This window comes from Rhinolophus sinicus, linkage group LG18 (genome assembly GCF_036562045.2).
Source record: "Rhinolophus sinicus isolate RSC01 linkage group LG18, ASM3656204v1, whole genome shotgun sequence".
Lineage (NCBI taxonomy): Eukaryota > Metazoa > Chordata > Mammalia > Chiroptera > Rhinolophidae > Rhinolophus > Rhinolophus sinicus.
Window position 1 is genome coordinate 6,982,525 of NC_133767.1, and position 27,825 is coordinate 7,010,349.

The 27,825-nt window shown below is 51.1% G+C and overlaps 1 protein-coding gene across 3 annotated transcripts in view; it reads right to left on the bottom strand.

The window, feature by feature from the left end:
* The window catches only part of SNX29 (sorting nexin 29), a 425,148-nt gene that overhangs the window by 75,114 nt on the left and 322,209 nt on the right, over nucleotides 1–27,825 (bottom strand). For all 3 annotated transcript variants that reach the window (XM_074322948.1, XM_019715145.2, XM_074322949.1), the window contains one exon: nucleotides 11,694–11,833. In XM_074322948.1, coding sequence (XP_074179049.1) covers nucleotides 11,694–11,833 — 140 coding nt within the window. The remainder of the gene's footprint in view (nucleotides 1–11,693; nucleotides 11,834–27,825) is intronic.

Genomic DNA, 27,825 nt, shown 5'->3' on the forward strand with positions numbered 1-27,825 from the left:
GGGCAACAACACCACCAGCCTTAAAGGTAGATGTGAGGACGTAATGCAAGAAGCTGCTGGCTTCACACCTGCTGTCTTCTCCTTATCTCTTTCTTGGCCCTGGAGCCACAGGGCTTTACGGCTGGTTGTACTAGATCCAATGACAGACCCGCTTCTTGGACTGCAGCAGGGTTTCTCAACCGGGCACTTGGTCCTGGGTCAGATAACTGTCTGTGGGGGCCACCCTGTGCATTGTGGGATGTTTAGCAGCCTCCCGGGGCTCCACCCACAGGATGCTAATAGTACGCCCCTCCCACATCCCGAGTTGTGACAACTAAAAACATCTCTGTCCATTGACACTGTCCCTGGGGTTGCCAAGCGAGGCAGCACTGCCCCCTGTTTACACTATGGGGCTGAGGCACGAGGAAACCCACTGGGGCCGAGTGGGGCAGCGGCAGTGAGTGAAAGTAGGAATGCCAACAAAACCAGAATGAAAAGCCCCATAGCAGCCACTGTGCACAAAACCCTTTGGGGTCAATCGTACCCATGAACAGTTTGTCTTAACCGGTGAGAACCCAGATTTCCTTTCAATCTTAATAACCTGTGACCAGCTCCCCGGAATAGACACTAGTGCCTTCCAAGGACCCCCAGTCCTTGGGGGGTGGAGCTGCTGAAAGGAAACTGCGTCATTCCTGCCTTGCCTGGTTGTGTTATTTTTTCAGGAAAACAAGCACTGCCTCTGGCCATGTAAAGACCGGCAACAGAGAGAGCTGCTCTGAGGTGGGGGAAACTCAGGCGGGGGCTTTGCCCAGAAGAATCGACAACGTGCTGGTTAGTAGGCCCTCTGGGGAGACAGGCCACCCCCACAGGGAGAGGGCCAGCTGATGGGCAGAAATCTAGTGCCTGGCGGTTTCCAATGGACCCATTACTCACCAGGCCCAAACTGTTCAGGGGACCTCAGTCATAATGGCAGGGCCTGCTCTGTCTGGAGCATCTGGTGTCAGAGGTACTGGATCAGTATCTTGTCACCGTCCCGTGGAATTGAGTGGGTTACTGCCAGCTTCTGCCCCTATGTCCTCATGTGTTAAGCAGACTCATCTAATGAAGTCCCTTTTCACCCTGGAAAGCTTTTGATATCCAGTGGGTCACATGTGGCCCACAAACATTTTGTTTAGCCCTCAAATCAGTTTCCAACTAACTTGAAAATCAGATTTTCATCTCTCGATATGGGTTTCTGCCATCTTGGAAAATTCCACCATCTGGCAAGCGGCAGCCCCACATAGCAATAATCACGCGGGGTGAGCAGCAGCTGACCCGTTAGACAGGGTCTGTGAGCTCCACTCCACACCCCTCCTGCGGTCACAACATGAGGCTTCCTTCAACTGAAATGACCTGCCTGGACCCTACAGACACCTGAGTCCCCTACAGTCCCCCAGTCGATAGGGGAAACTTGGGGTGTTTGTCTGCTCTGTTGATCCCAGATGCTGGGAAGGTAAGATGCTAACCGACCACAGAAGCAAACAAGGCAGGAGGGGTCCTCCCACAAGGCCATGTCTGTCCCAATCAGGGGTCAGTGCTGGTGGCGAGCTGCCTTAATAATGCTGGGGATGACAAAAGGCTGCAGCAATGGGAAAAAGGTTTCCCTTTTAATTTATACACATTGTTCACGGTCCCCTCTGAGCTGGGAGTGACACGTCAGCGCTTTGTCCCGTCATGTCCAATGAAGCACCAGCGCATCAGAAAAGGGTCAAAGATTCTGCAAGTCCAAATGGTCTAAAGTTATTCCAGGACCCCGAAGGGCCGTGGTTCCCCAAACAATCACTGAAGTGCATTTCCGAACTACGCACAGTGCCCACGTCACAATAAACTGCTCCGTTGTGCGCGAAACAATGACGCTAAGGGACCCCCCAGGCCTCAGACAGCTCCCAGTTCCAGAACCTCGTTCCTGCAGGGAGGACTGCCTGTCAGAGGCGGTGGAGCTGATCCTGTCCCCACCCCACCGTCCCTACCGGGAGGGAGGCGACAGGCAGGCTGGGCTTGAGAAGGCGCAGCTCCCCTCTGCTGCCCTCGATGACTTGTTCGCAGCACTCTCCCTGTGACGAGGGTGACAGGGATGCCCCCACAGTTGCGCTGTGCCACCTGCTCTGTGGGTCCTTAGCCAACTTGGCAGCAGAGGAGGAGGACAGCCTGCTATTCTTGACGCTCCAAGACTAGGTGCTAATTCTGCAGCTCTTTCACGCAGAGGAAGGCTTCTTTGGGCAACAGCACCCCCTCGCAACCCTGACCCAGCTCCCTCCACCTCTCCCTCTGCTCTGCTGGCCCCACAGGGCGGCTCAGTGTCCTGGGCTGCACCTCTGCTTCCTCTCCCCGTTTCCCTGGGCACTTTCCCCACTTCCGTGATCACCATTCCCAAGTTTGTATCAGGAAATTGTACCCCAAGGAGTGGGTTCAATTTCCAAATTCCTGAGCTGTGACCCTTTGGCAAAGAAGTCAGAATTCCTGGGAGTTCTCCGGAATTCCCAAGATCGTAACTCAGTCTTAAAATAGTCCCAACATTCTTGATACTTTTTATTCATTATTGTGGAAATCTCAAATGATTTTGCTTAATAAGCAAGAAACATTTAGTTTGGTAGCATTTACAAAGGATTGGAGCCTGGAGTGAATATTCTGGAAGATACCAGCCAACATACGCACTGGGTGCTGGTGGAATAATAGCACCAGGGGTCTCACACCGAGGCTGACGGCATCGCACAGAAGTGCGTGTGGAAATTGCTAACAGAAGGACTTACTGTGCTTCCCAAACTTGCCATTTCTTGGCCTGCCACGCACATCAGGTTTACCCGGCACATAAACTTATTCGTATTTATTTTATTTGCAAGAATGACTCATTGTTTGCAGCAGATAGAGCCACCAACACACATTTAATAACACGGCACCAGCTAAAAGCAAGACTGACTAATGAGACCGTGACCATTTCTCTCCTACGAGCTCCCGCCCTGGTTCCTGGAAGCACTGACCTTCACCTCCAACTGTGTGTGGGCTTTCCTGCCTTTGCCTCCTGGGCATGGGCACCTGCAAACCAGGAATGCTCACGGCTGCACTTTGATTTTCACAGGAGAAGGATAATACTTCCTGATCTCTTCACTGATTTTTCTGGAGCTTGGAGATGTATGTTTCCTGAGATGCACCAGGAAGGAATTCCTACCTGGTGCCCAGCTCACCTGTCTCTCTTGCCAGGCTCCCAGCCTGCCTTCAGGACCTCTTGGAGTCCAGTTTCTACACCCAACAGCTCATTTTCACCTCGCCTGCTCCCAAATCTGCCCCCTCTCCATCCACTTGACCATCATTGGTCCAGACTTCCAGCCTCAAAAACTTGGCATCATCTGCCAACCACCCCCCCATTTTCTCTGGGCTACTATGAAAGCACCCTATCTTGTCTCCTGTCCCCACCCCCCGCCCCACCCTCCCCCAGCTGCCATTATGATCCCTAAAGCACAGACATAAGCTCAAAGGTCTGCAAGGACTTGTCTGCACGGAGACCAAGATGGACACTCCCTCAGGACTTTGCAGCCCCAGCTCCCAGCCTTGCTTTTCAGAGCTTCTCCAGCCACAGTGGATGACGTGGGGCTCCCTGCACTTGGCAGCTGCCCTGAACATGTGGAAAGAACATCTCCCCCTTACGCCTATCAAAATTTTGCATCTCAAATTGGTGTAAGACGGTGGGGTACGGATAACCTGAACAATTTTTAAATGCACATGCCATCTGAGCCTAAAAATCAATGCTGCAGACCTACCTGCTGAAATGTGTATCTATTGAAATAATCCTGGCAACACTGAGGGAGAAAAATCTGGGAACATCTCAAATGTTCAAATAGAGCAATGGTGAAACAAGTTACGAAACAGCCATTGCAGTGGATACGATGTAGTTTTCAAAAAAGGATGAGGCAGCTTTATTAAACCCAAAAGGCAAACTACAGAACTCTGTGTGGAGGGTGGCTCTGGCTTACCTAAGTATTGACAATTTCTGCAGTTACATAAGAAACCTGCCGGTGAGCACAGCGTGGGGTGGGGCCACGATGCACAGCGAGGGTGGTGTGACGTTTGCTTCGTCTTATAGCTTTCTGTAGTGCTGTACTTTTTTTTTTAATACCATAAGTTTATCACTTCCTCCAAAACGTCTGCTCCCCAGACTCTCCCCCGTGCCCCCCTTCTGCTGGTAAAAACAGCAACACACATACAGAGCTTACTACGCAAAGGCGCTCGCTGCTCTGAAAGCCTGACATACGTGTGCTCATGTCACCTCACGGCCCCCTGGTCCGGGGGATGCTGTTAGTACCGCCATTGCACAGAGGAAGACGCTGAGGCCCTGGGGGGCTTGTGACTCACTCAAGGCCACGCCGCCAGCCAGTGGCAGAGCTGGGTACAAAGCGGGCAGCCTGACACATAACTGGGCACCATGCATGTTCCTAGTACATGAAGGGAGACAGGCGGCCTTGGGATGTCATGACCGGCACACGTGTTGGCCCCTGAGTGCTGGGTCCATGGTTAGGCATCTGTGGACCACGCCACCAAGCTCCCCGCCAGCCCCGGGACCGGTAAAGAGTAGGCGCTCACCAGAGGGTAAGGGGGGTGGGGGGTGGGAGATGAGGGTAAGGGGAATCAAATATATGGTGATGGAAAGAGAACTGACTCTGTGTGGTGAACACACAATGGGATTTATAGATGATGGAATACAGAATTGTACACCTGCAATCTATGTAATTTTACTAACAATTGTCACCCCAATAAATTAAAAAAAATAAAATAAAAAAGAGTAGGCACTCGATACAAGTTCACTGACTTGAATACAGAGGGTGTATACTGAGCAGCTGCGGCATCGGCCTGGTCTGGCAGGAGGCCGGGCCCGTCAGGGAAGTTCTCTCACACCTGACAGCCAGGCCTCCACTACATTCAGTCCAAGCGCTTGTCACACTGCCCTTCCGGTCACTTTGACCAAGGTGACCAACCCCTCCTGTCTAGACCCTATAAAACCTCGTGACCTGCCCCGTCCAGTTCTATTCTCTACCCCACATCCCGAATGAGGTTTTAAAAACATAACCCTGGTCATATCACACCCTGCTCCAAACCCACTCAGAGTAAATCCCCAAGTCACTGTCACGGCCTCCACGGCCCTGTGTGACCTGGCCATGGCGACCTCCACTCTCTCACTGCCCTGCTCTCTCTGCTCCAGCCACAATGGCATCAGCTGACACACCCTGCCTGTTCCCGCCTCAGGGCCTTTGCACTCACTGTTCCCGCTGTCTGAACACCCTCCCCCCAGAAATTCACAGGATCTTCCTCAGAGAGGCATTCCCCGACCATTTTATGGGGAACACCACCTATGTGGTTTTCTAGTCTCTAACTCTGCATTAATTAGCGTCAAATTCGTTTTTATTTGGCAGTATATTGTATATTTGTCCATTTTCCGTCTCATCTACCCTCCTCTATAAAGTCAGAGGATTTTAATCCTTTTTCTGTTTTGTTTTCAGTCATATCCCCAGTACTTGTTGAGTACTTAGTAGGTGCTCAATAAACAGTGACTGCATGAAAAGAGATGTTTGCTGAATACAGGCCCCTTTGAGGGGACTTTCCATGTATCCACTCAGCAGAGCTTTTGTCCTGGAGATGTCCCAGATTCCCTGTAGCCACGTCATCATCCTTCTCCTCCCCCGTCTCCCTCCTTTCTGTAGAAGTGGTCTCTCCCCCATCGCCACCAAATGGAGAGAAATGGCAGAAATGGAACGTAGTTACTGTGACTGGGGGGCTGCCTAGGGGTCAGGGAAGCTATCTGAACATTAGAGAACAGCTGTGCCCTCATCACTTCCAGGAAGAGTGACTGACCACGATCTCCCTGGGTGGGAGCCCTGCAGATCTGGAGGGCTAGCACCCAGCAGCCTAGGGACCCGAACTTTGGCTGCACCGCTTCACAGCAGCCCAACAAAAGCCAGGCCTGCGGCTGGAGGTAATGAAGTGGCGTTTCACAGGTCATCTCTCCCGGCCACAGGATCCCCCAGGGAATGACCTTCAAGGACCAGGAATGACTGGCATCTTCCTGCAGGAGACGCCTGGCCCCCAACCTCTCAGCCTCCCTGGAAAGTCAGACCACAGCTGCCACGCCCAGTTTCCCAGGGCAGCCCTGGGCCGCTTTATCCAGAGACAGAGGTCCCTAGTAGGGACAGGAGTGAGGAGTGACTTTAGGATAACTCACGTTCTAATAGTTTCCCAACAGATCAGTGAGGACGGTTCTCATTTTGTACAGAAGGAAACTCCGACTCAGGCAAATCCCCGCCCAAGATCACCTCTCTCCTCAGCGGAAGCGCTGGTGACAACTGCTGACTCCCAATCCCCACGCTTTCCATTTGGCTACCAGGGTCTCAAACTCATCTGCCTTGAGGGCCAGGTGGCTGAGGTCAGTCAGTGAAGCAGGCTGAGGGGAAATGTGAGAGGCAGGGGTTGGAAAGGTGCCAGACTCACTCGGGCATACTTGTCCCAGGGAAAGTCATTCGCATTTATAGATAGTTTTATTTCCTGTGCCTTTCAAATCTATGTAATAACAAGTTATTATTACCACTTCAAAGTATGCGAGATATATGCTGTTTTCTCTCCCTCGCTCTGTTTTTTTGGTAAAAATAACTTTTTTTTATTTAAAAAGCAATGCATATTAATTATGGGGAAAATTTAAAAATGGAAACAAGCAAGAAGATAACTCATAAGTCTACCTACTAGAAAAAAGTCTTTAAAAAAAAATTAGGGTGTAATTGACAACTAACATTACATTAGTTTCAGGTATACAGCATATATATAGCAAAATGATCACAATAAGTCTGGTTAACATACGTCACCATACAAAATTATTTTATATTTAATTTTATTTCTATTTATATATTTTTACATATTTTATTGTAAAACTCTGTCCACACCTAACCAGTCTAGCCACATGTTGGAGACCCCTGAGTAGCACCCACACTCTGTCCTGGCAGCTGGGCAACGCTCAAGACCTAGGAACCTGGAATTTGGGCCAGTTCACAGATGCAAGGTGAGCTAAAGGTTTCCAGGTAGGAGCTGTGTAATTCCAGGGAGCAGCTGACTTGTAAAGCAAAAGGTGTCAATTTAGGCGCCGGTGACCCCTGCTGGTGCACAGGTGGGGAGCTAATCCCCTGCTCACGGGGAGAACACGGCAGCTCCTATTCAGCATAAAATACACGGAACAACTTTTAAGAGTGACTGTGGCAGCAGGTGGGGGTGGGGAGGGGAGTGGGGAAAACATCAACTGGATTTTCAGCTGAATTTTCTGCTGAAAATCCAGTTGGGAATTTGTGCTGCGACCTACATTCCTCTAGCTTCCACCCCCGTAACATTGTCTCTCCCCTCAAGGAACAGTAGAACATGAAATATTTCCCAAGGATGAGTTACTCTGCGAAAAATAAAAAATTTAATAATGTGCTAAATGACAGCACAGCAAATCATTTAAGCCTGCACTGATATGCGGTCCAGTTCTGCAGAATGAATTCTTGGAATCCAAGCTTCCCTTCATTAGCTTTCAAAAGCACGCCTGATATTTCCACTAACATGTGCCACATGTCACGTCTCGGCGTTCACCTTTCTCTGAAACACCAGGGTGACACAAAGAATATGGGGCTCCCCAAAGAAGAGAGTGTTGGGGGCCTGCCATCTGCTCACCATTTTGGTGGGCGGACACTGGTTCCCACCAGGGCCAGACTGATACATAGAGTTCAACACGGAAAAGAAATGGCCCACTTCCTACCGTCCTACTTTCTAACTTAGACCGCTGCCAGTGTTTGCAGGGAAGGGAGGCAGAGAGATTTTGGGAAAAAACATTCAACTGGCTGATGCTTTCACGCTCAGATTTGTACAGATGGTAGAATACTTGGAAGTCATGATGTCCCTTGCAGAACACAGTGAAATACTGACACAGTAAACAGAAAAAAGGAACTGGAGACATGTGTACAAAAGCAGGTCCCATCTAATACTGGACTCCAGGATGCATAAACCTGAAAGTTTTAAGGAATATTTATGGGAGAAAAAAAAGGAAGACAAACATGAGTAAATTCTACCTACTAGCTTTCATTCCTCTGACCACCTTCTCTCTCCCGCTCAATGGGAAGGGGGCCACCTTTACTGAAGTTTGGCAGTGAACTAGCTCACAGCGCATGGTGGGAGGACAGAGGGCAAGCCAAATGCATCCTGGGTCACACGCAGTGTCTGGTCCTCACACCAAAGCCTGTATGGAAAAGCCATCGGAGTAGAGGGTGAGGCAGGATTGGCAACTCAGGTGTCTACAGGGGCCAGGCAGGTAACTCAAATGTGTGACATCACCTGAGTATATGAGAAAAACGGCCAAATACCAACACAGACTCAGGGGAGGCTCGGCTGAGTGGAGACAAGGGGGGTGGGGCCGGGGCACAGTCGGCTATAGCCTGTAGCCAAAGTGTGGCTGAGTGGGAATGGAAGTGGATATTCGTTTGTCCTGGCTGCCGTAACAAAACAGCAGTGTCTGTGGCTTAAGCGACAGCATTGATTTCTCTCGGTTCTGGAGGCTGGGGTCCAACGTCAAGGTGCCGGCAGACTCGGTTCCGGGTGGAGTCTCCCTTCTTGGCTCTGGACGTTGCCTCCTCACTGTGTCCACACATGGCAGCCAGACAGTACTGTTCTCTCTTCCTCTTCTTGTCGGGGCACTAATGGCATCGTGGGGGCCCCACTCTTGTAACTTCATCCAAACCTCATCATTTCTCAAAGGCCCCAAGTACCATCATATTGGGGGTGACTTTAATCTATGGATTTTGGGGGGGCACAGTCAGTCCATAACAAGGTGTGACCGATTCTCATTTTTCAAGAGAGGCTCGATATCTGATTTTTAGAAATCTGACACCTTCTCATTTTTGGATGCTGGCAATACTTTAATTAAGACAAAGGAATAACAAAACCCCACTGGACTGGTCAAGTAAGACAGGTCAGAGGGTCAGGCTCAGGTCGCCCCACAGGTCGTGGGTTTGTCACCCAAGCCCCAAAACGTGGGCCATGGCACCGGACAGCCCAGGCTTCCCATGTGCTGGTGGGTAACCCTGGGGTCAGCCAGGTCCCCTCTCGGCGCCTCACGTTCCTTGTCATCAGGATCTGGAACCCTCTGGAACTGCCCTTTTATTGGCAGTTGTGTAAGGTTCCACCGAGTACAATGGAGACATGGTGTCCGCCTAACAGGATCTCAGGGAGATCAGGCAGGACATACGCTAAAGTCTGGCAAACAGAGGGGAGGAAGGAAGTGGCGGCAGCAGCCTAGCAAACAAGTGCATTTGTGTTCAGCATTTGAAAGAGCCGAGGACAGGTCAAGATTTATATATATATATATATATATTTTTTTTTTAATTATGCTTTTTGGGGTTTATTTCCTTAGCCAAGAGAGATTTAAAAAAAACAAAAAACACACAAAAACCTGGAAACCTCAGGGTGAACTGTAGCGCTGAGATAGCAGTCTCGCTGCTTTCCTGAGCACACACAGACAGGAAATTATCACGGGGAGATTCACTGGCTCATCTTCCATTACCCCAAAATGAAACAACTTGCAGATTTTAACCTGTAATTCCATCTTGCTCCAAAAGACAGAGGAGAGAGCAGTTTAACTTGGAGCTGCGGGGAGACCAGCAGACAAAGGCTGTTTAATTCATCTGGGGTCCGTACCAAGGTTCAGTCAGAAATCTTGTGTCAATATTATGTCACTTGCCACAATCTCCTACGGAAATTCTCTGTATTTTTTAAAGCCAATGAAATTGAACCTTATGTTCTCTGTGCTAATTAGGCACAAAGGGTTTCTCTCCCAGCTCTGATTAATGGCAACCAGTGCAGCTGAGATCTGAACAACACACCGAGACGCGCTCATTAACACACAATGTTCACAATTCCGCAGGCTGATGTTTGGTAAACACGACTGCCCGTGCCAGCAGAAGAGCCACCGGCTTGCCTGAGTGGGGCAAAGTTTTCTCCTTCTCACTTACTACGGGCAGCCTTTCTCAGCATCCTGGCCATAGGACCAACGCTCTGACTCAATTTCCATCAGAGAATTTAACCGACGCGCACATGACTCAGTGGAAAGTTAATTTCCAACAGGCATCATGGGCCTGGGAGCTGCCTTGCACAGAAGAACGGGACCCCCCCCCCCACTAACTTACAAAACGGCGAGAGATCAAGGTCCTGGCATCACAAATAACCAGAGGAAAGAAAAATACAGTTTCCCACACGATGTATTCTATTCGGAAAAAAAAGGCTCTTTTATCACAGGCAGCGCAATACAGTTATATTAGGTTGATGCTAAAGTAATTGTGGTTTTTGCAATTATTTTTAACCTTTTAAACTGCAATTACGTTTGCACCAACCTACTGTCTTCTCACAAAAGCCTTAAAACAATTGTAGAGATACCAGCGGCTAGCGCAGCTACAATTTCAAAGGCCTGAAGCAGGTAAGTGGGGCAGCCCTGCCCACATTCATCTGGCTGGAAGCTCAACCTGCAAATTCTGGGAGGTGTGATGCCCACAGTTCAACCCCACATTCAGAAGCAGAAGTGAGCCCCTTGTTGTGAGTCACAGCATCACTGTTAGAACGAAACCGACCCCCAAACCCTCAGCGTACCAGTTTTTAAGAGCTACAGGGAAAGGAGATTCTTTATCCCGGCAAATCTCACAGACCCAGACCAGGGCTTCTCACACGACGAGTTCCGCTCCCATTTTGGGGGAGCCACACTTTTGCTCTGCGGACCTTTCCATATGGTGTTTCTAGATGGAAATAGTTTAGAAATGATAGAATTGTATTCTATGGCATCTAAAAACAATAAACACATATTAATTTTTGTAAAACTGAAAGTACTGCTTCGTCATTTCAGTTCTCAAAATTCCAAGGATGGAAATGTCTCAGGCTGATGACTGCTGACCAGAGTGGCCTCGCTGCAGGGGTAAGATGGTGGCACCACGTGACGGCCACCTGCCCCAAGGTGCTGCACAAACATGTTTCCAGGCCATGTGACCCGAGAAGAGCGGCGGGAATGGAGTCAGCAGGCGGACACTGGCGCATGACAAACACAAGACGCTGCCCGCCTCACACCACTGGGAGCGAAGATTTGGCCTCAGGAAAACGGCAGCACCTTTTGCTTTGAATGACAACTTTGAATCATACCAACTTCGTTAAGTGCTTCACATGCAAACCCCTTTAAATGTTTCATACTTTTCTAAGAGATATAAGAACAAGGAATTTTTACCTAGTTTTACGCTTGTTCATACATAAGGATTATTAACATGAAAATCATTCAACTCGGTACCAGTGGGAGTCTGTGAGCACCTTTCCTCGGATTCACGAACCAAGCTGAGGCCACTGAGAGAAGACCTGTGAGCTGCACGGAAAACGAATCTCTCCTGTGATTAAAATGTACGAATGTATAGGACCCCCGGCCCTGCATGGATTTGCAGACCTTGAATCACCGAAGTTCACGTGCAGACTCGCCCCTTCACGAGCCCCTAGGAACTCCAAGGCGTCGTGGCCCATGTCTCCCTGTCCACACCTCCCACAGCTCCTGGGTCACAGCCGGGTCCCAGGGTGCTAGGGACGCAGACACATTTGGAAGAGAAAGGAGGGCGTGCTGGATGCAGCATGCCCCCGGGAATGGTACTTACACAAAGAAGGGCATCAGCTGGACGAGGGTCTCTTTCTTGGGGCTGGCGGCAAACTCGGGGACCATCTGGATGACTTTGTTCATGACACTGCGCAGGTAGTTTTGCAGCTGCTTCCTTCGTTCCTCCACGAACTTGGCATCCTGAGAAGACAGACAGACAGGTGCGCTCAAAGGTGCTCTCCTCGCCTAGCCGAGAACGTCCCCGCGGCTCACGCAGGGCATCCCTCCTCACCAGCACACGTCCTACACTAACTGAGGGCCGGCCGGGCACTTCCCACATGCAGTCACATGTGGAAGGTGCTCATGGTACTAGTAAGTGGGGGAAAGCAGGTCCCTAAAACTCCCTACACTGTGTTCCCATGAATGAATGAATGAGGTCTTAGCAACTGTGGCTGTCACTTACTGAGCACCTATCATGTGCCAAGCCTGGTGCCAGGGACCAAGGATAGAACAGTGGGCACGAACGGTCAGTCACTGGTGGAGGTCCCAGGCCAGTGGGGGAGTCACAAGGAAATCCAGGACCACACAGGTCAGTGTATAATTACGAGTCACACTAAACGCCACTCTCTAGAGAGGGTGCTTATTTGGCCCTCACAGGGATTTTCCAAAATACATATACATCAGTTGCCACAATTTAAGAAAGATTGTATTAAAAAACAAATTCTACCTTTTCCTGAGAAACTAGGAGACATGGCAGCACACTCTGACCCATAGGGCCTCACCTGCTGGGAAGGGCAGCATGTCCCCCCCCCCACCTGTGCAATCTCCACCCCTCCCGGTCAGGGGCTCTGTGCTCCGAACCTTCCTGTTCACCACCGACAACCCCCCCCTCGCCCCCACCACGCTCCCTTATCTCTTTGGCTTGTAGGCAGGGCCAGCTTCCCAGGTGTGCGCCCTGTGCAGTCACACAGGGCTGAAACGTGGACCTGTGTGATGTGCTGTCCTTGTCCTGGAATTCTTAATAATTTTGGAACAAGGGGCTCCACGTTTTCATGTTTCCCTCGGCCCCAGAGACTTGGAAGCCTGCCCTGCTCCTTCGAATCTGCACCGGGGGCCCTGCTTTATGACAAAGAAACCCTGGCCAGTGTGGGTTTAGGAAAGACGCTCCCTGAGGAAGTGAGGCTTCTCCTGGACTGGGGGCCACAGGCAGGGAGAGGGGGGCAGCAGAGAGAGGCCACGGTCCTTTCTCCTCATGAGAACAGCAGAAGCGGACTCTGCTTAACATCACGTGACACATGAGGATACTGCGGCCTCAGCCATGAGGCCCCATGGAACAATCAGCTCGGTCCCCGTCCCCAGCCAGGCACAGCTCAGTGACAGTCTGCTGAACAAGGTCGTGCTCAGAGGTGCCTGAGAACCCACCCTGTCCGTGGACTGGTCTCTGACGAAGACCCCACACAAGGCCCTGCCAAGGATCCAAGCACGGCTGGGAGATTCTTTCCTAGGTGTTAACAGATCTTGCGAATAAAAATACAGGACGCCCAGTGAAATTTGAATTTCAGATAGGCAGTGAGTCATTTGTCAGTTTTCATAACCCAATATTCAATAATTCCTCACTGAATAATTTTTCAGTCTTCAGGCATGCACCACACAATAAAAGCTTTCCGCGCAGTATTTGGGACATGTTGAGGGAATTACTGTTGATCTGAAATTCACATTTCACTGAGCGTCCTGTGTTTCATCTGGCCACCGCCCTCTGCGTACCAGGTGGGAAGAAGAACCCGCAGCAGGGTCATCCAGCACAAGGCGACTCCCTGAGGAGCTGCCTGGGCAGGGATCTGCCTCCAGAGGAGCGGTGGCGGTGGCACACGTGGCTGGCCACTGCAACCCATGGCCAGCTAGCCGGCGCCGTCCCAGGTGGCGGCAAGATCGCCTGCAGCCTGGTGCGAGGCGTGCTGAATGAGGGAGGGCTGCAGGCCCTCGGCCCAAGCGGGAGTCGCCCGGGCTCTGCTGCCCAGCTCGGCCTGAACGCCAGGTTCTGCTCCGTGGTCTCCAAGCTTCAACCTGTCATTAAACAATTAGACGCGTCTCCTTGGGAAGGTGGTTAATATGCCACGTTAGTGCTGAATCCAGCTAATTAAGCCTAGTTTTTAATCTGCCCAAGAAACCCTCAAACTGCTTGAAGGGCCCTGCAGGAGGATAAGGAAGGAGCTAATCAGCCAGGAAGAACAGAGAGCGCTCCTTTTTATGGGGGGCGGAGGGGGGGGTGCTCAAGACACTCGAAGCCCCAAGGAGAGACTGGAGATGGCTCCTCAGGTGACTTGTAGGGCTGGGCCACAGGGTCCCAGGAAGGTGAGGACCCCAAAAGCAAGGTCAGAGGCTTCCACCCAGGAGTCGAATCCACCCATTTCCACTTGACCAGTGACTTTTCTCACCCAAATCCAGGGGCAAGAGGGACTTGGCAGGACGTGCTGAGCCTGGACGATTCCCACCTTCTTCCCATGTGCTGATTCCCTGAGCCGCCGGCTCCTGAGAAGATCCGACATGGCAGCAACCTGAACTTGACAGCCTGCGCCCTTCAGAATAAGCCACAACAATGTCTGCAGTCTGTCCTCCGCTCTGAGCTCAGCTCTTTCCTTGCCCGGGTCCTTACAGCAGGCCTGAGGCTGGAAACTGAGGCTGGGGGAGGGTAAGGAACTTGCCCCAGGGCCCGGAGCTAGCAGGTGGCTGAGCCGGGGCCGGGTCTTTAACCTTCGAGCAGTGAGAGCCGCTCTCAATCCAGAACTCACAGAAGAAAGGTCTGCGGGCCCTCTAAAGCGGAGGCCTGCCCACACCAGGACTCAGTTCACACAACTTCCACTTGCCCGACGGCTTTAGCAAAAGCCAGTCACTGTGTGACGAGAAGGACGCCTGTTCCCTGGCTGCCTGACGGCCACCTCTGCCCTGGACGCTGCTCCCTTGGGTCTCAGTCTGGTCCCAGAGGTGCCAACACCTCGCGTTGCCACACACAACTTGGCAGAACGCAGTGGGGCAGGGACGCTCTCAGGACAATTCCTGGGAGGTTGCAGTCTTTCCTATGATTGCCATTCTTTGTTTTGTTTTATTTACTTTTTTTATTATGAAAATTTCAAAATATGGCAAAAAGCAGAGCCAATGAATCCCCATTTTATCTAAGAAAGTCTTAATTCTTTTCCATATTTGCTTTGTCAGTTTTTACATCATGGTTTTCACCAAACACACTTTTTGTTAAGATGTTTTAAAGTAAATTATGGTGAGCATGACATTTCACCCCTAAATACTTCAGTGTGAATTTCTAAACTACTAGGAACATTTTTCTACTTAACCACAAAATAAATGTGTTTTTTTGTTGTTGTTGGCTTGTGGGGTTTTTTTGTGTGTTATCTCATGCCTAATCTGTATTCAAACATTTGAGTTTTCAAATGCACCTGCTGCTTCTGGAATTTTAAAAGGGGTGGAGGTCCATCCCAGAACAAGCTGGGAAGCTGGCCGTTCTTTAGCAGGCAGAATGTGACACTGTTTAGGACAGAGTCCCCTTTGGGGATCATGGTGCTGATATTTTGGTGAAGATAGTCCCACTTTTTTCACCACAAGCTGCTAATGGCTTATGTGGCCTCAAAACATGAAAACCAGGATCTTGCTGCATAAAATCCAGATTCCAGGCCTCCCCTGAAAAATGAGCAGCCCTGCCCTCATTGGCTGGAAGCAGTGTCACCATCCCACCCAGCCGGCTCCCCTCGGTGCCATCCCCTGCCTGGCTTCCACAGGCCAGAGTTTGAGACCCCTAAGTCATACTACTTGCACAGACAGGATTGCCGAGGCCGTACACAACCATCTAAGAAAGCACCCTATGAGACGATCACGTTATAAGATGAGATGACATTCCCTCGGGCAGGCGGAGCGACCTGCATTGCGACTCCCAGCTCTACAGTCAGGTGCTAAAACACTCAGAGCCTCAGGCTTCTCATCTGTAAAATGGGGATGAGGGTGGTGCCCACCTAGGCCAAGCGCCTGCCAGGCTCTGTGATAGGTGTGGATCATTCATGGAAGTGGGGGTTCTATGTGTACAGGGTGGGGGCAGGCGGATAGATGGCTCGGCATGAGAAATGATGGCACTGGATGGAAGCCCGGCTCGTGGGGTCTGCCAGACACCCCTGGTGGTGGATTCGAGTCCTTCCTGCTCGCCACCCTGCTCTCATTTCACACAGCATTCCACTCGTAATATTATTGTCAGTCACGGTGTAGAAACAATAACAGACAGCACCGGGAGTTGGTTCTCATTTTACCAAAGAGCGCTCGGGACTATTTTCATGGGAGTGATTCTTTCTTCCCTCCAGAAAAGGTTAATTTTATTTTGAGCTTCAAGAACATAAAGGCACCATCACATTAAGAGCAGCTATTTTAAAAACGATGGAATGTTGTGAACAAGATGATGAGCTACAGTTTCTAGAACAAATGATCAGACCTCCTGCCCCCCGCAGTTTTACAACAGTTTCTTCCCTGGTTTGCTCCTGACAAGCACACATCCCCCCTCTCCAAGGGGACCTTCCCAGGAGCCCCCCTTCGTGTGAGCTGTTGGGTGGGCAAAGGGGACTGCATTTCCGGAGGTCCTTTTTATTCTCATTAGGAATATCACGGCGTTTTCTAAAACAAATAGAAGGTCCGCTCCATCAGGAGCAGCACGCAGCTCAGGCTGTTCAGAGACGGCTGCTTCAGAGTCAGCTGATCTGACAACGTGTCACTAGCCAGAGAATTCTGGGACACTGACCAGGCTCCCAAGGAGCTGGGCAGTAAGGCCTTCTGGCTACGAGATTCCCTCTCGTATCCAATTCTGATGAGACTGGGCACAAAGGACAAGATTTCCCAGCATCCCTGCAGTGACCTGGGGAGCCACGGGCCAGGTCTGGCCAACGCCACCTGCGTGGGAGTGGGCAGCTGTGCCCAGGACCAGCCACGACGAGGAAAATCCCTGCAACCCTCCCCTCGTCCCCTCTCCCACTCCTCCAGCAACGTGGAGGCCACATGTGGGGACGGCAGAACCACGTGAAGGAGCAGGGCCACCAGAGCCACCCGCTCTGCATTGGGCTGGGACATGAGTGAGAAAGTGCCTCCCCTGCTGAAGCCAGAGCCGGAGTCACGCCACACGCTGTTAGAGGCGCTCATGTTCTCCACGCTGACGCACGTGGCTCGCTCACTGACTGCTGCACGCCGGTGCTCACACAAGGCAGGTGCCCTGAAGGGACACCGCTAAAGACATGCGGCCCTGCCCTCCAGGAGCGCAGAGTCTAGCGGGGGAAGGAGACGCAAGCAGGTACACGCATCCACAGTGAGCGGTGTGTGGGGGCGATGGGGTGGGGCGCACCGGAGGAAGCAGGACGGACTCCGCCCGGGAGAAGGTGCCGTGAGACCTGCAGAGGGAGAGGAGGGCAGAGCGGGGGCAGGGCGACCAGCCAGGAGACTGGTGAGGTTGCCCAGGCAGAAGCCCAGACGTGGCCTAGGCCTGTGGCTACGAAGAGAAGCAAATGGGTTTGATTCTGCATTAGAGCCAACAACCTGCAGGCCGTGCTGATGGGGTGGAATCACTCACTCCCTCACGCGATGACCCAGCCACACAGCTCATTCATTTATCCTGCCTGTGAGGCCGGCACTGTGAATAAAAAGACAAACAAGACGTGGGCCCTGCCTTCACGGAGCTCAGGCAGTTGGAGAAGATAACCATCCTGAACCGGGACAGGAAGCCATGAACACACAAGGTCAAGGTGAGCACAGGGTCGCTGCCTGGGGCACGGGCGCCCTCCCAGAGGGCTGTGTGCTGTGGCAGTTACCATAATAGGGGCAGCGTTTACCGAGCTGTTTCTCTGCCAGGCACGGGCCTAAGCACACTTACACATTTTTTCATTTAACCCTCAAAAGCCAGCTGAGATGGGGACTTTTTAAGTCTTCCCGTTTCAGAGGAAGCTGAGACTTGAGGGGTTGAGGGCAGGTGCCCAGACACACTGGGCAGGTGGAAACAGGAACTGGCCCCAGAAACGCCGGGCCTATGTCCACTCTGCTCTAAAGCAGCGGGAGAGAAAGGGGTTCCAGTCAGGGAACAGCCTGGTGGGGCCACAGCTGGAGTGAAGCCCCGGATTCAGGATCAGAGGGGCTCTGAGAGAAGAGTCGGAGGAGAAAGCAGGGGAAGACCTGGGGGGTCATGGCAGAGAATCTGGACTCTAACCCTGGGTAATGGGTATTTCAAGCAGCAGAGTGACAATCGGCTTCTTCTTCTATGAGACTGGAAAGCTTCTGATGCTTCAGTTTTAACAAGCTCTATTTGGTTCCCGGAGCACTGAAAATCTGCCTTTGCTCGTCCCAGTATCCGGCAGCAGGGAGGTGTGGGCGCAGCTCACGTAAACCACAGGCCCAGCCCACCATCCTGCGACACGGGGACGGAGCCACGCGTTCCACTGCACATACGGAAAACCCGTGAACGCTGCGGTATTACGAGTGTCAGGAGCAGCTCGCAGCACCGATGCCTGAGCAGCTGTTTCTACGGAGACCATTGTGCAATCGCTAATTGGGAAACCGAGGAGAGAAAATTCCTGTTATTGCCATTTTAAACACTCCCGGGGGAGACATGTGAAGAGCAATGAACAGTCGGGCACGATGGACCCTCCCAGCCACTTCCCAAACGTCACCTAGCCCCTTGTATAGGCTTCTGGCGAGGTGGTTTTAGTAAAGCTGCACAAAGTATGTTTGCTTGATTAACTCAGGGAAATAAGAGAAGTGCGAACTTAGGAAAGAAAACTGTCCTTCTAATCTTTACAGTGAGAAGGGGCTCCAAACAGCTGGGTGAGCAACCTGGCCGGTTGAAACGGGACTTGTTTGGCAAGCGTTTTTCCCTGGGTGCTCGCTGGCTGGCATGCACCAGGTACAAATGACAGAGGGGAGGAGGAGGGCTTTATGTAGGGCAGTTTGGGGGGTGGAGGGGAGAGGAAGGCCAGTCGTGTCTGAGGCGCCCTTGGTGAGAATTCCATGCTACAGGCTTCCACAGACACCTACTCATTTAGAGGCCAGAGTCACTGTCCTTCCTGAAGGGACAGGGAAGCAAAATCCCATGAACTACTTAACCGCAGCAACTCAGTTCTGCCACCATTTACCAAGCAAGTGGACTGGTAACTGACTGGGAAAGACAGAGGAGAAACAGGCCACACCCTGTGAGGGTCACTGTCTCCGTCTCTGAACATTTACTGCGTCCTTGGGACATTATACACTTATCCGTCTATGCAAACGTTTAGTTGACGCCTCCTCCGTGCCAGGCCCTGTTTGCAGAACACCCAGGGTACCCACAAAGGCACCAACGGTCTGTCACTCATTCATACACCCGCGCCTTCATCAGGCGCTGTCGTACAGGGAATCCATCCACCCTTCACCGGTACCTGCCTTGTACCGGGGCCCATGATGAGATGGCGCTGGAGAAGCTGAGCACACAGCTGAGCTGTCCTCACAGAGGCTGCAAATCTAGAATCCCTTCGTTTTGCCAACAGGAGGCTGTCGTGCCTGGCACTGTGCTGGGGGCTCCCAAGATTAGATGACAAGTCACGGTGCCAGCACACAGGCCAGCTGGACAACAGACAGTGTGATCACTAACAAGACCGTGTGGCAGAACATGACAGGTTCTCAGAGGGGAGCGTGGCCCGCCGGCCTAGCTGGGCCGGTGTGGAGGTAGGAGGTACTTCCGGAGGGGTGGGTGGGATTTCAACAGATGGTGACAGGAGGAACGGGGCATTCGGATGGGGGTGCCTGAGGGAAGTGAGGGGAGTCAGGAGCAGTGAGGGACCCCTGGCTGAGCGGTGCGGGTGTCAGTGACGGGGTGTGTGGACTGAAGCAGGGCGATGAGCCAGGCTTTGGAAAGAGTCAGTTCAGAGAGTGTGGAAGAGACGCCGGCGCTCACGTAGGGAGGCGTGCAGGTCGAGGCCAGGGAGGGAAGAGGAAAGAGTTAACAGGTGGATGCCTTCAGTCTGACAGTGGCGGCACCCGCGTTCTTTACATGAGCTAACCTATGTACTCCTTGTAGCTTCCTGTGAGGCTGGAATTAGTGTCCCCATTTCACAGTTGGGGGAAACTGAAGCATGGAACTAGCCTGCCTGTGTCACAAAGAGTCAAGCAGGTGGAACCAGGATCCAAACTGGCAGTCAGGCTCCAGAGCTCACGTTCTCACCAACGTGCCACGCTGCCTCTGGTGAGTACTGCTCCTGAGGCTTGTAGCTGAGATGGGGCCAGCCTTGTGAAGAATGAGGGTGTACCCCGAACCGATCTCACTTAGAAAAACCCCAGGCCTCTGGGCGCAGTGCTGCCTGTGACAGGGAGACACAGGGCCGACTCACGAGGAGGTCACATACCCGAAGGTCCCCTCCCCACTTCCTTCATGGAAGAGGCCACGTGGCTTAGCGCCCACACTAAACTCAAACTTCTTCTTCCTGTTGGTCCAAGAAACCCTCCTCTTCCTGCTCAAACGGTCCCAGAGAGGCTGTGGGTGACCCCACTGCTTACACGATCTTACTCTGAAATGGGCGAAGTCAGATCAGACCCCAGGGCTGGGAGCTCAAGGAGGGAACACAACACGTGACAGAGTAGGAAGCCGTAAAGCAGCACTAACATGGTATCAGTGAATGATGGCAAATGTCAGAACAGAAAACAAACCCTGACCCCGCTCCCCCACCTGCCAGGAAGGCACGTGCACACCACACCTTCACTGCAAATGCAGGAAAGAAAGCACGCGTCTACTTCAAAACAGGAGCAGAGGATCCACACGGAGCTCAAGGTACATTCACACTCTTCTCCCACACGCTGCTCGTAACAATGAGAGTGACGACGATGATGATACTCATACCGCTCGTTATTTTGCGCCTCGTGTGCGCCAAGAACTATGTGAAATGTTTACTTGCATTATATCAACAGGCCCGCCACAGCTTTACGAAGTGCAGATGAAGAAACTGAGGCTCCAAGAGCTTGAGTGCCTTCCCTAGGGTGACCCCGCTGCTGAGCAGCGGAGCTGAGTCACGGCCGCGGCCTCCTGCGCTCCCCTCAGAACCACCAGGCTGTCCTGACTCAGGAGCAGTGGAGTCACAACCACAGGAGACCCACAGCTGTGCTAAAAACAGAAATAAAAGGCAAACTAGTCTTGCAGGTCACACGGGGTAAACAAAATACCATCATTCTAAAACCCTCCTCTTGGCATGGCAATAGTATCTGTGGCTGGATGAATTCTCGTCTTTACGTCAACAGAGCCCCTGTGTGTGGGAGGGGAGATGACATACAGAGGCCTCCTCACAGCCTCTTTTATTACATGGGTTAGATATGGTGGCCTGTGCGCCACAGGTGGGAGCTGCCTGAAACATTCCACGGGGCCTGGCACAGGCTGGGCCCTCGGCAGGACACAACAAATGATCGCATGGCAGGAAAGCAGGGGGCTCCATTGCAGGTAAAGCCTATTTTTCTCTGTTACTGACTTTGTAGCCAGGGGAAACTGCAGGCCGGACAGCTGGGAGGGGAAAGGCTGGTTCATGCACTTATGGGAAGAACCCAGAGAGGAAAAACAAGACATTGCCCACATGCAGAAATGTCGCTTCTAGGAGCTGCAAACACCGGCAGCAGAAGGGACTGCTGTCACACTGTCCCTTAGTGCATACAGGGGATGTTGAAAAAGATTCCACTCAATTAAAAAACCGTGACTGAGCCCCCCCCCCCCCCCATGCTAGGTGCCGGTGGGATGAGCGAGGCTGAGGGCAGGAGCCCAACCTTTTAGGCCACTTGAGTTTCTGCAAACTGAACTGTTTTTATCTGCAATGCTCTGACACCACCTGCGTGGGGCTTTCTGTCCCTCCATAACAACAACCAATTCTTCAACTTGCCAGACACCTGCTTGCTACTGACTTCTGACCAACTGGTTATAAATCAGTGGTTCCCAGGACCCCCTCTTTGGATTCAAATCTGCTAGAATGGCTCACAGAACTCAGGAAAACAGCTATTTTGGAAAATGGGCTGCTTCCAAATGGTCAGCAGAGTTACCACATGAGCCAGCAATTCCACTCCTCAGTGGAATGAAATGAAACAAAAGAATGACATGAAAGGGAAATGAAAATATATGTCCATACACAAACCGACACACAAATGTCCAAATAAGAATTACGTGGGCCAGCCCGGTGGCTCAGGCGGTTGGAGCTCCGTGCTCCTAACTCCGAAGGCTGCTGGTTCGATTCCCACATGGGCCAATGGGCTCTCAACCACAAGGTTGCCGGTTCAACTCCCCGAGTCCCGCAAGGGATGGTGGGCTGCGCCCCCTGCAACTAGCAACGGCAACTGGACCTGGAGCTGAGCTGTGCCCTCCACAACTAAGACTGAAAGGACAACTTGAAGCTGAACGGCACCCTCCACAACTAGGATTGAAAGGACAACAACTTGACTTGGAAAAAAGTCCTGGAAGTACACATTGTTCCCCAATAAAATAAAATAAAGAATTATTTATAACAGCCAAAAAGTGGAAACAATCTAAATGTCTATCAATGGACGAATAGATAAACAAATGCAGTCTCCCCATGTAATGGAATAGTATTTGGCAATAAAAAGGAATGAAGTGCTGACACAAGTGTCAACGTAAGAAACGTCCACGCCTGTCGAGAATTTTTATGAGTTTTTTTTTTTGAGCCAAACTCATAGGACAGATGCTGGGGATCAAGATCTCAAATGCTCTGGAGAATAACAGTTTTGAAGCTTCTTTTATGCATTTGAGATGAAGGAGGGATGTGAGGAAGACGACATGGGGGTGGAGAAAGCAGGGAGGGGACTGGATCACAGGACAGTTAACAAATGTGCTCTCTGGAGGGTGGTTATCGCTTGTTTCAAAGGTGTGTGAACCTAGATGCACAGAAACAATGGACAGGGCTGGCTTAAGGCAAAGAGAAGCCTTTTATTAAAGAAGTTATAGGCCTGGGGCGTGACTACCCATCATGACGTGTCCAGCTAGAAATTTATGATCACAGCACCCTGTGAGGTTACTTTCCATAGAAACCCCCTTTTTTTCCTTCCACACACGCTATAGCCTACCGTGAAAACATTATGCTTTTGTGAAGTCACAAAATATTACATAGGATATGAGTCCATGTATATGAAATTTCCAGAATAGGAAAATCTGTAGATACAAAAAGTAGAGTAAAGCTGTTAAAAACAAACAAACAGTGTGTGTACATAACGCAGACAGACCAGTAAAGTCTAATCCCAGGACTCTTTCTGGAACTCTCGGGAAAAGAAGCTGTCTTTCTTCTGGGGTTGCTTTTAGGAGGATATAAGCTTGGAACTGCCAGAGGCTCTATCTTGGAGAAAGCCTGAGAATGCAGCCAGCACAGAGGAAAGCAAAGGAGAGAAGGAAGGAGGGAAGGGGGAGGGAGAGATCAAATTCTGATGGTATCGATCACATCAGCCCTGGAGCCAGCTGTGCCTGAAGTCGAAATCCATTCCTGCTCTTTTTCACATAAATCAAATTCCTCGCCTGCCTTTGCCAATCTGGGAGGAGTTTTGTTCAAGTCCTTACTGCAATTTTGATTCTCCTTTGGCCCCCTCCAGCCACTGTGACTGTTCAGGTCACAGGCCCCTCCTCCCCAGTGGGCTTCCCACCCTGGAAGCTCCTCCTCCCTGCCCCTCAATACCCCAACTCTCCCAATGCACAGGCTACTCTGAAAATCCGTTCTCTCCTGCTCACAGCAGCCGCCATCAACCTCATGCACTGCCTTTTAGCCAAAGACACTTCCCCTACCTGGACTGCACCTGGAGCAGGACTCTGTAACTCAGCTGCTTAAAAATAAACATGAGCTGCATTGTTTCCAACAAGTTTTCCCACCCTATTAATTATTTATCTAGCACCTGCTTCACAAAAAAGAGAAGTTGGCAGGGAAGGACTAGGGAGGAGAATCTGGAAAGAACAGGCAGCTGAAAACTGCGATGGTGGATAGTGGTCCGTAGCCAGGGCAGGGAGCGATGGGGTGTGGGCGGCAGAGAGCCCGTGATGGGAGGGCGGGGGGCACTGCCAGGGTTCTCTCTGCGGCCTTGGTGAAGGCTGCCATCCATCCCTTCATCAGAATTGTGTTTTTAAATTCATGAAACAAGATACATAGGATTAGAAAGGGAAGCACTTATATTTAAGCAGTTATCAAAACTGTGAAAGCAATTCCAGTGTTGCTTTGCTGAGGGATTAAATAGCAAGATCTACTGTCATTTCAAAGCAGTGATGAGCTTTGAGGATATTTGGAGCCATCTGCAGCAACGGTCATGTGATATGAAAATACATACAATTGATTTCTACTGGGGACAAAGTCACAGCTACCATGACTACTGTTATGGTTTGTGGCCTAAATTCACGTTTGAAGTTCATGTTTCGGTTAGATATTAGTGAAAATGAACGCGCAATTCTTTCTCACTGATCACCTGGGTTTCATCCTCAGACTGTAGGATAAGAACCCTTGGGCTGGATGAGGCTGGGCCCCTGAGGCAAATCTGAGTCAGTTTCCCCACCTGTAGAACGGGGCTGGGAATGGTGCCTGGCCCACTGTGGGGAGGGGGATTAGAACGGGGAGGAAAAGGGATGGCCTTAAAAGGCCATGTGGCCCAGAGACCCAGGAAAGGGCTTTGTAATCACCGGCAGCAGCTTCCGAGCGCTCACTGCCGGCTGGGCCGTGTTCTAAGCCTGCTCCCTACATTTCCTCACTCACTCCTGGCAGCAACTCTAGAGGGAGACGCCAGTATCTTTCCACCTGAGGATACAAGGCACCGAGAGGTGACACACAGGTGTGCACTGGAGTCAGGATTCAAACCACGGCACCGACCCCAGAAGCCAGGCCGTCCTCCACTGCCTCTCACTCCCACTCTCCAGAGTCCGAAGGGAGATAAGTGCCCAGAGGAGGTGAAGAAAAGCTGAGTCAGACTTGATTTTGCGCTGGAGGCCTTGGTTCCAAACCTTGCACATCTGTATGGAACACTCTTCTGCCCAGGTCAGAGGCAGTCCGAAGCCTAGAGACAGAGCAGACCCCAAATGCTCACTGGAAAGAACTAGAACCTTTCATTCCAATGAGATGGAAAGCCAGGAAGAGAGTGCCTCGGACCCGATGTCCAGTGTGGAGCTGTCCACAGGCCTGGACTGGTCCTTGCCTGGAACACGCTTTCTGACTTGTTTCCTAGCTAACTACTTACCACACAGCCTCCGTATTTACGTTTAAACATCTCCCAGACTCTTGCACGAAATCAGGTCATCTCTGTTACAGCTCCCAGCACCATTCCTACAGTAAAAACTTGGCACCATTTGAAAGCATCTTTAAGAGTTTGGTTAACGTCTATCCCTGCTAAACGCAAAGTTCCACAAGGGCAGGGACCATATCTGTCTTTCCCCACCACCTTAAGCACAACTGTTGAACGACTATGAATGAAGAAGAGAAAGCAGCGAGGGACTGAGCCAGCCGCTTCTGGGAAGCTTCCTATTTCAGCCCCGGAGGTTGAGAGCAGACACAGGCACACCCTAGTTTACCAGTGAAACCCATGGTGACTGCCCACTGACAGGTGTGGCTTGGAACCTGACCATATGACAACCAGAGCAGCCGTTTTCCACCTTGGAGGGGAAAAGGGAGAGCAGAACAGAAAGGAGATGGGGGAAGAGTCCTGTTTGAAGGGTCGAGTCAGATATGAACATAAAAGTAACATGGAACAGTGCTGCCTAAACTTTCATGTGTACACAACCCACGCGTTAAACATGCAAATTCTGATTCAGTAGGGCCGGGGTGGGGCCTGAGAGCCTGCATTTCTAACAAGCTTTCAGGTGAGGCTGATGGCACCGGTCCACGTACCAGACTTTAAGCGGCAAGATCTTTAGAAAGGACAGATAGGAGACAGAAGATGGAGATAATTCTTTGGGGTCCTGTTTGATATCATTAATCTGAAGCCAGATTTTGGCTGGAAAGCCTAGCACCAACTCATGAAAATATTCGCCACTGAGTTCTTTGCTCCTCTGCGTGACAGCACAAGGTTGACAGGAAGTGAGCCTGCTGAGGTCATAAAGGAGAAATGGGCTCAGAAGTCCCAGTGCTGGCTCTCTGAATACCCCACCATGTAACCTTGGGCAAGTGATTTCCTCCTCCTGGGCCTTTGGTCGGCGTCCCCAGTCACTGGTCTGCAGACCAGCCATGGCAGCATTATCCAGCAATTTCTCAAAAGCACAGATTCTAGGGCTCCGGCCCTAGAGATTCTAACTCACTGGTCTGGCTGTGGTCTCAGCATCTGAATATGTTTAAACCCAATGATTCAGATACCCGTCCAGAGGGAGAAACCATCAGTGGAACGACAGCCATGGTGGAACTGTCCGTGGTGCTGACCAGAGCTGGTCTAAATACAGATTTAGGGGATGCCCAGAAGCGAAGACAGCCATCGTTTGCCCTGCCTGCGTGCTGGCATTATTGGCACACCCATCAGGCACCTGTAGCACGGCAGTGAAGCCTAACCCATTGGAAAAGGGAAAAACAGCTATGTCCAATTATTTCCCAAATCAATGCATTGGCAGCATCTCTACCATCCCCAAAGCCATGATGAGAGACGCAGTTTACAGCTCTGCAGACCTGCCTGAACACTGATGGCATTACTGCTGGGAGACCCCAGACAGCAGAACCATTGCTTCTTTGTGCTCTAGCTAGAAGAATGTCTGTGCGAAACTCCAGTCTGGGCTTTTATGCAAGTATTTCCTGCTGTAGGAGAGAGGAATGAACAGAGGGTGAGGGAGAAGAAAAAAGGTGGAAATGGGGATTACGTAGAATGCCAGGTCTGCCTGGCTGGCTCATTTTTCTAGTTTCCCCAAAAGATTAATGCACCTGTCCAAACTGAACTATGGATCCATTACCCAGCTCACAGAGCCACTTCAAACATCAAACAGCAGAAGGTCAAGTCCAAACGATAGTTCACTGCCAGCTGAGAACCTACCACCTCTCTATTTTGACCCTTGTCTTTCAAAGGGAGCTGAATAATTTTACTTTGGTTGGCAGCAGTGGGGAAAAAAATTGTTTATTTTAATTTGCAGGTCGAAGAAATTCCATATTGTTAAGTTCGTAACTTAACACCTCCTATGACCCAGGTAACTTTCCCAGGACAGTTCTAGAGCTAAATCTCTTTTACCTAGTTTTCATTATATACAGATTATTAGAACTCACCGATAGGTTTATTTAAGTTACACTGTCTGTTCCCTCACCCCCACCCCAATTGTAAGCCCTATGTGAAGAGAGTTTATCTGTTTAGCTCCTTGCTGTATTTTCGGTGGCTGGCACATAGTAGGTGCTCAAGAAATATTTCCTGAATAAATGGATGTGTGAGTAAATGCTGTTCCTCTTGATGTTTGTTGCCCTCTGGGCATTTCTCTGGGCCAGTCTCTCCTTTGCTGCCATTCACCCTCCACACTGCTTCCTGAGGGAGCTTCTTTTTTTCTTTTTTTTTTAAATGCAAAATCATTTTTTTGTAAACCATGCCATTTCTTTGCTTTCAGGATAGAAGTCCAAACTCCTCAACTAGGCATGTAAGTTAACTGTCCCCGCCTGGCTCTTCTGAGTCCTCTCCTCACATATCACGTGCCCTTTCACAGGCACCCCATGTCATCTGTCATCTGCTCAGGAGGCATCACAGGCCTGAGCAGGTCATGCTGGCTGCTCCACGAACTCTGCCACCTGAAATGCTGCTTCCGTTGCCTGCAATGCCCTCCCTCACTCAACTCATCTTCCCAGGCTCAGCTCTGGGGTCACCTCTCTTCTGAAGCTCCTCAGATGCTCTCTTTCCCTTCTCCCCCCCAGGCTGGTTCCCTTGTTGTTCAGCCTACTCACTACCCATGTCCTTGTCCCCCTCTCAGACGCTGGGGTTAGGACAGGACTGAGTCCGCCATCAGCCCCGGGCTGAGCACAGGACCTGGCTAATCGCACTCATTATTACTGGTCCTGGGATGGGTACAGGGCCCAAGGTGGGCTGACGAGCATCAGCCCTGAGACCAGAACTACCGGGAAAGAGACTTGTTCTTTCTGCCTGAGGCACTAAGGTGACATCAAGGACACCTAGAGGCATGTGACCCTCTTTGCCATGAGAGGGGAGCCTGTCTGAGAATGCAGCAAACTCAGAAAAAGAAA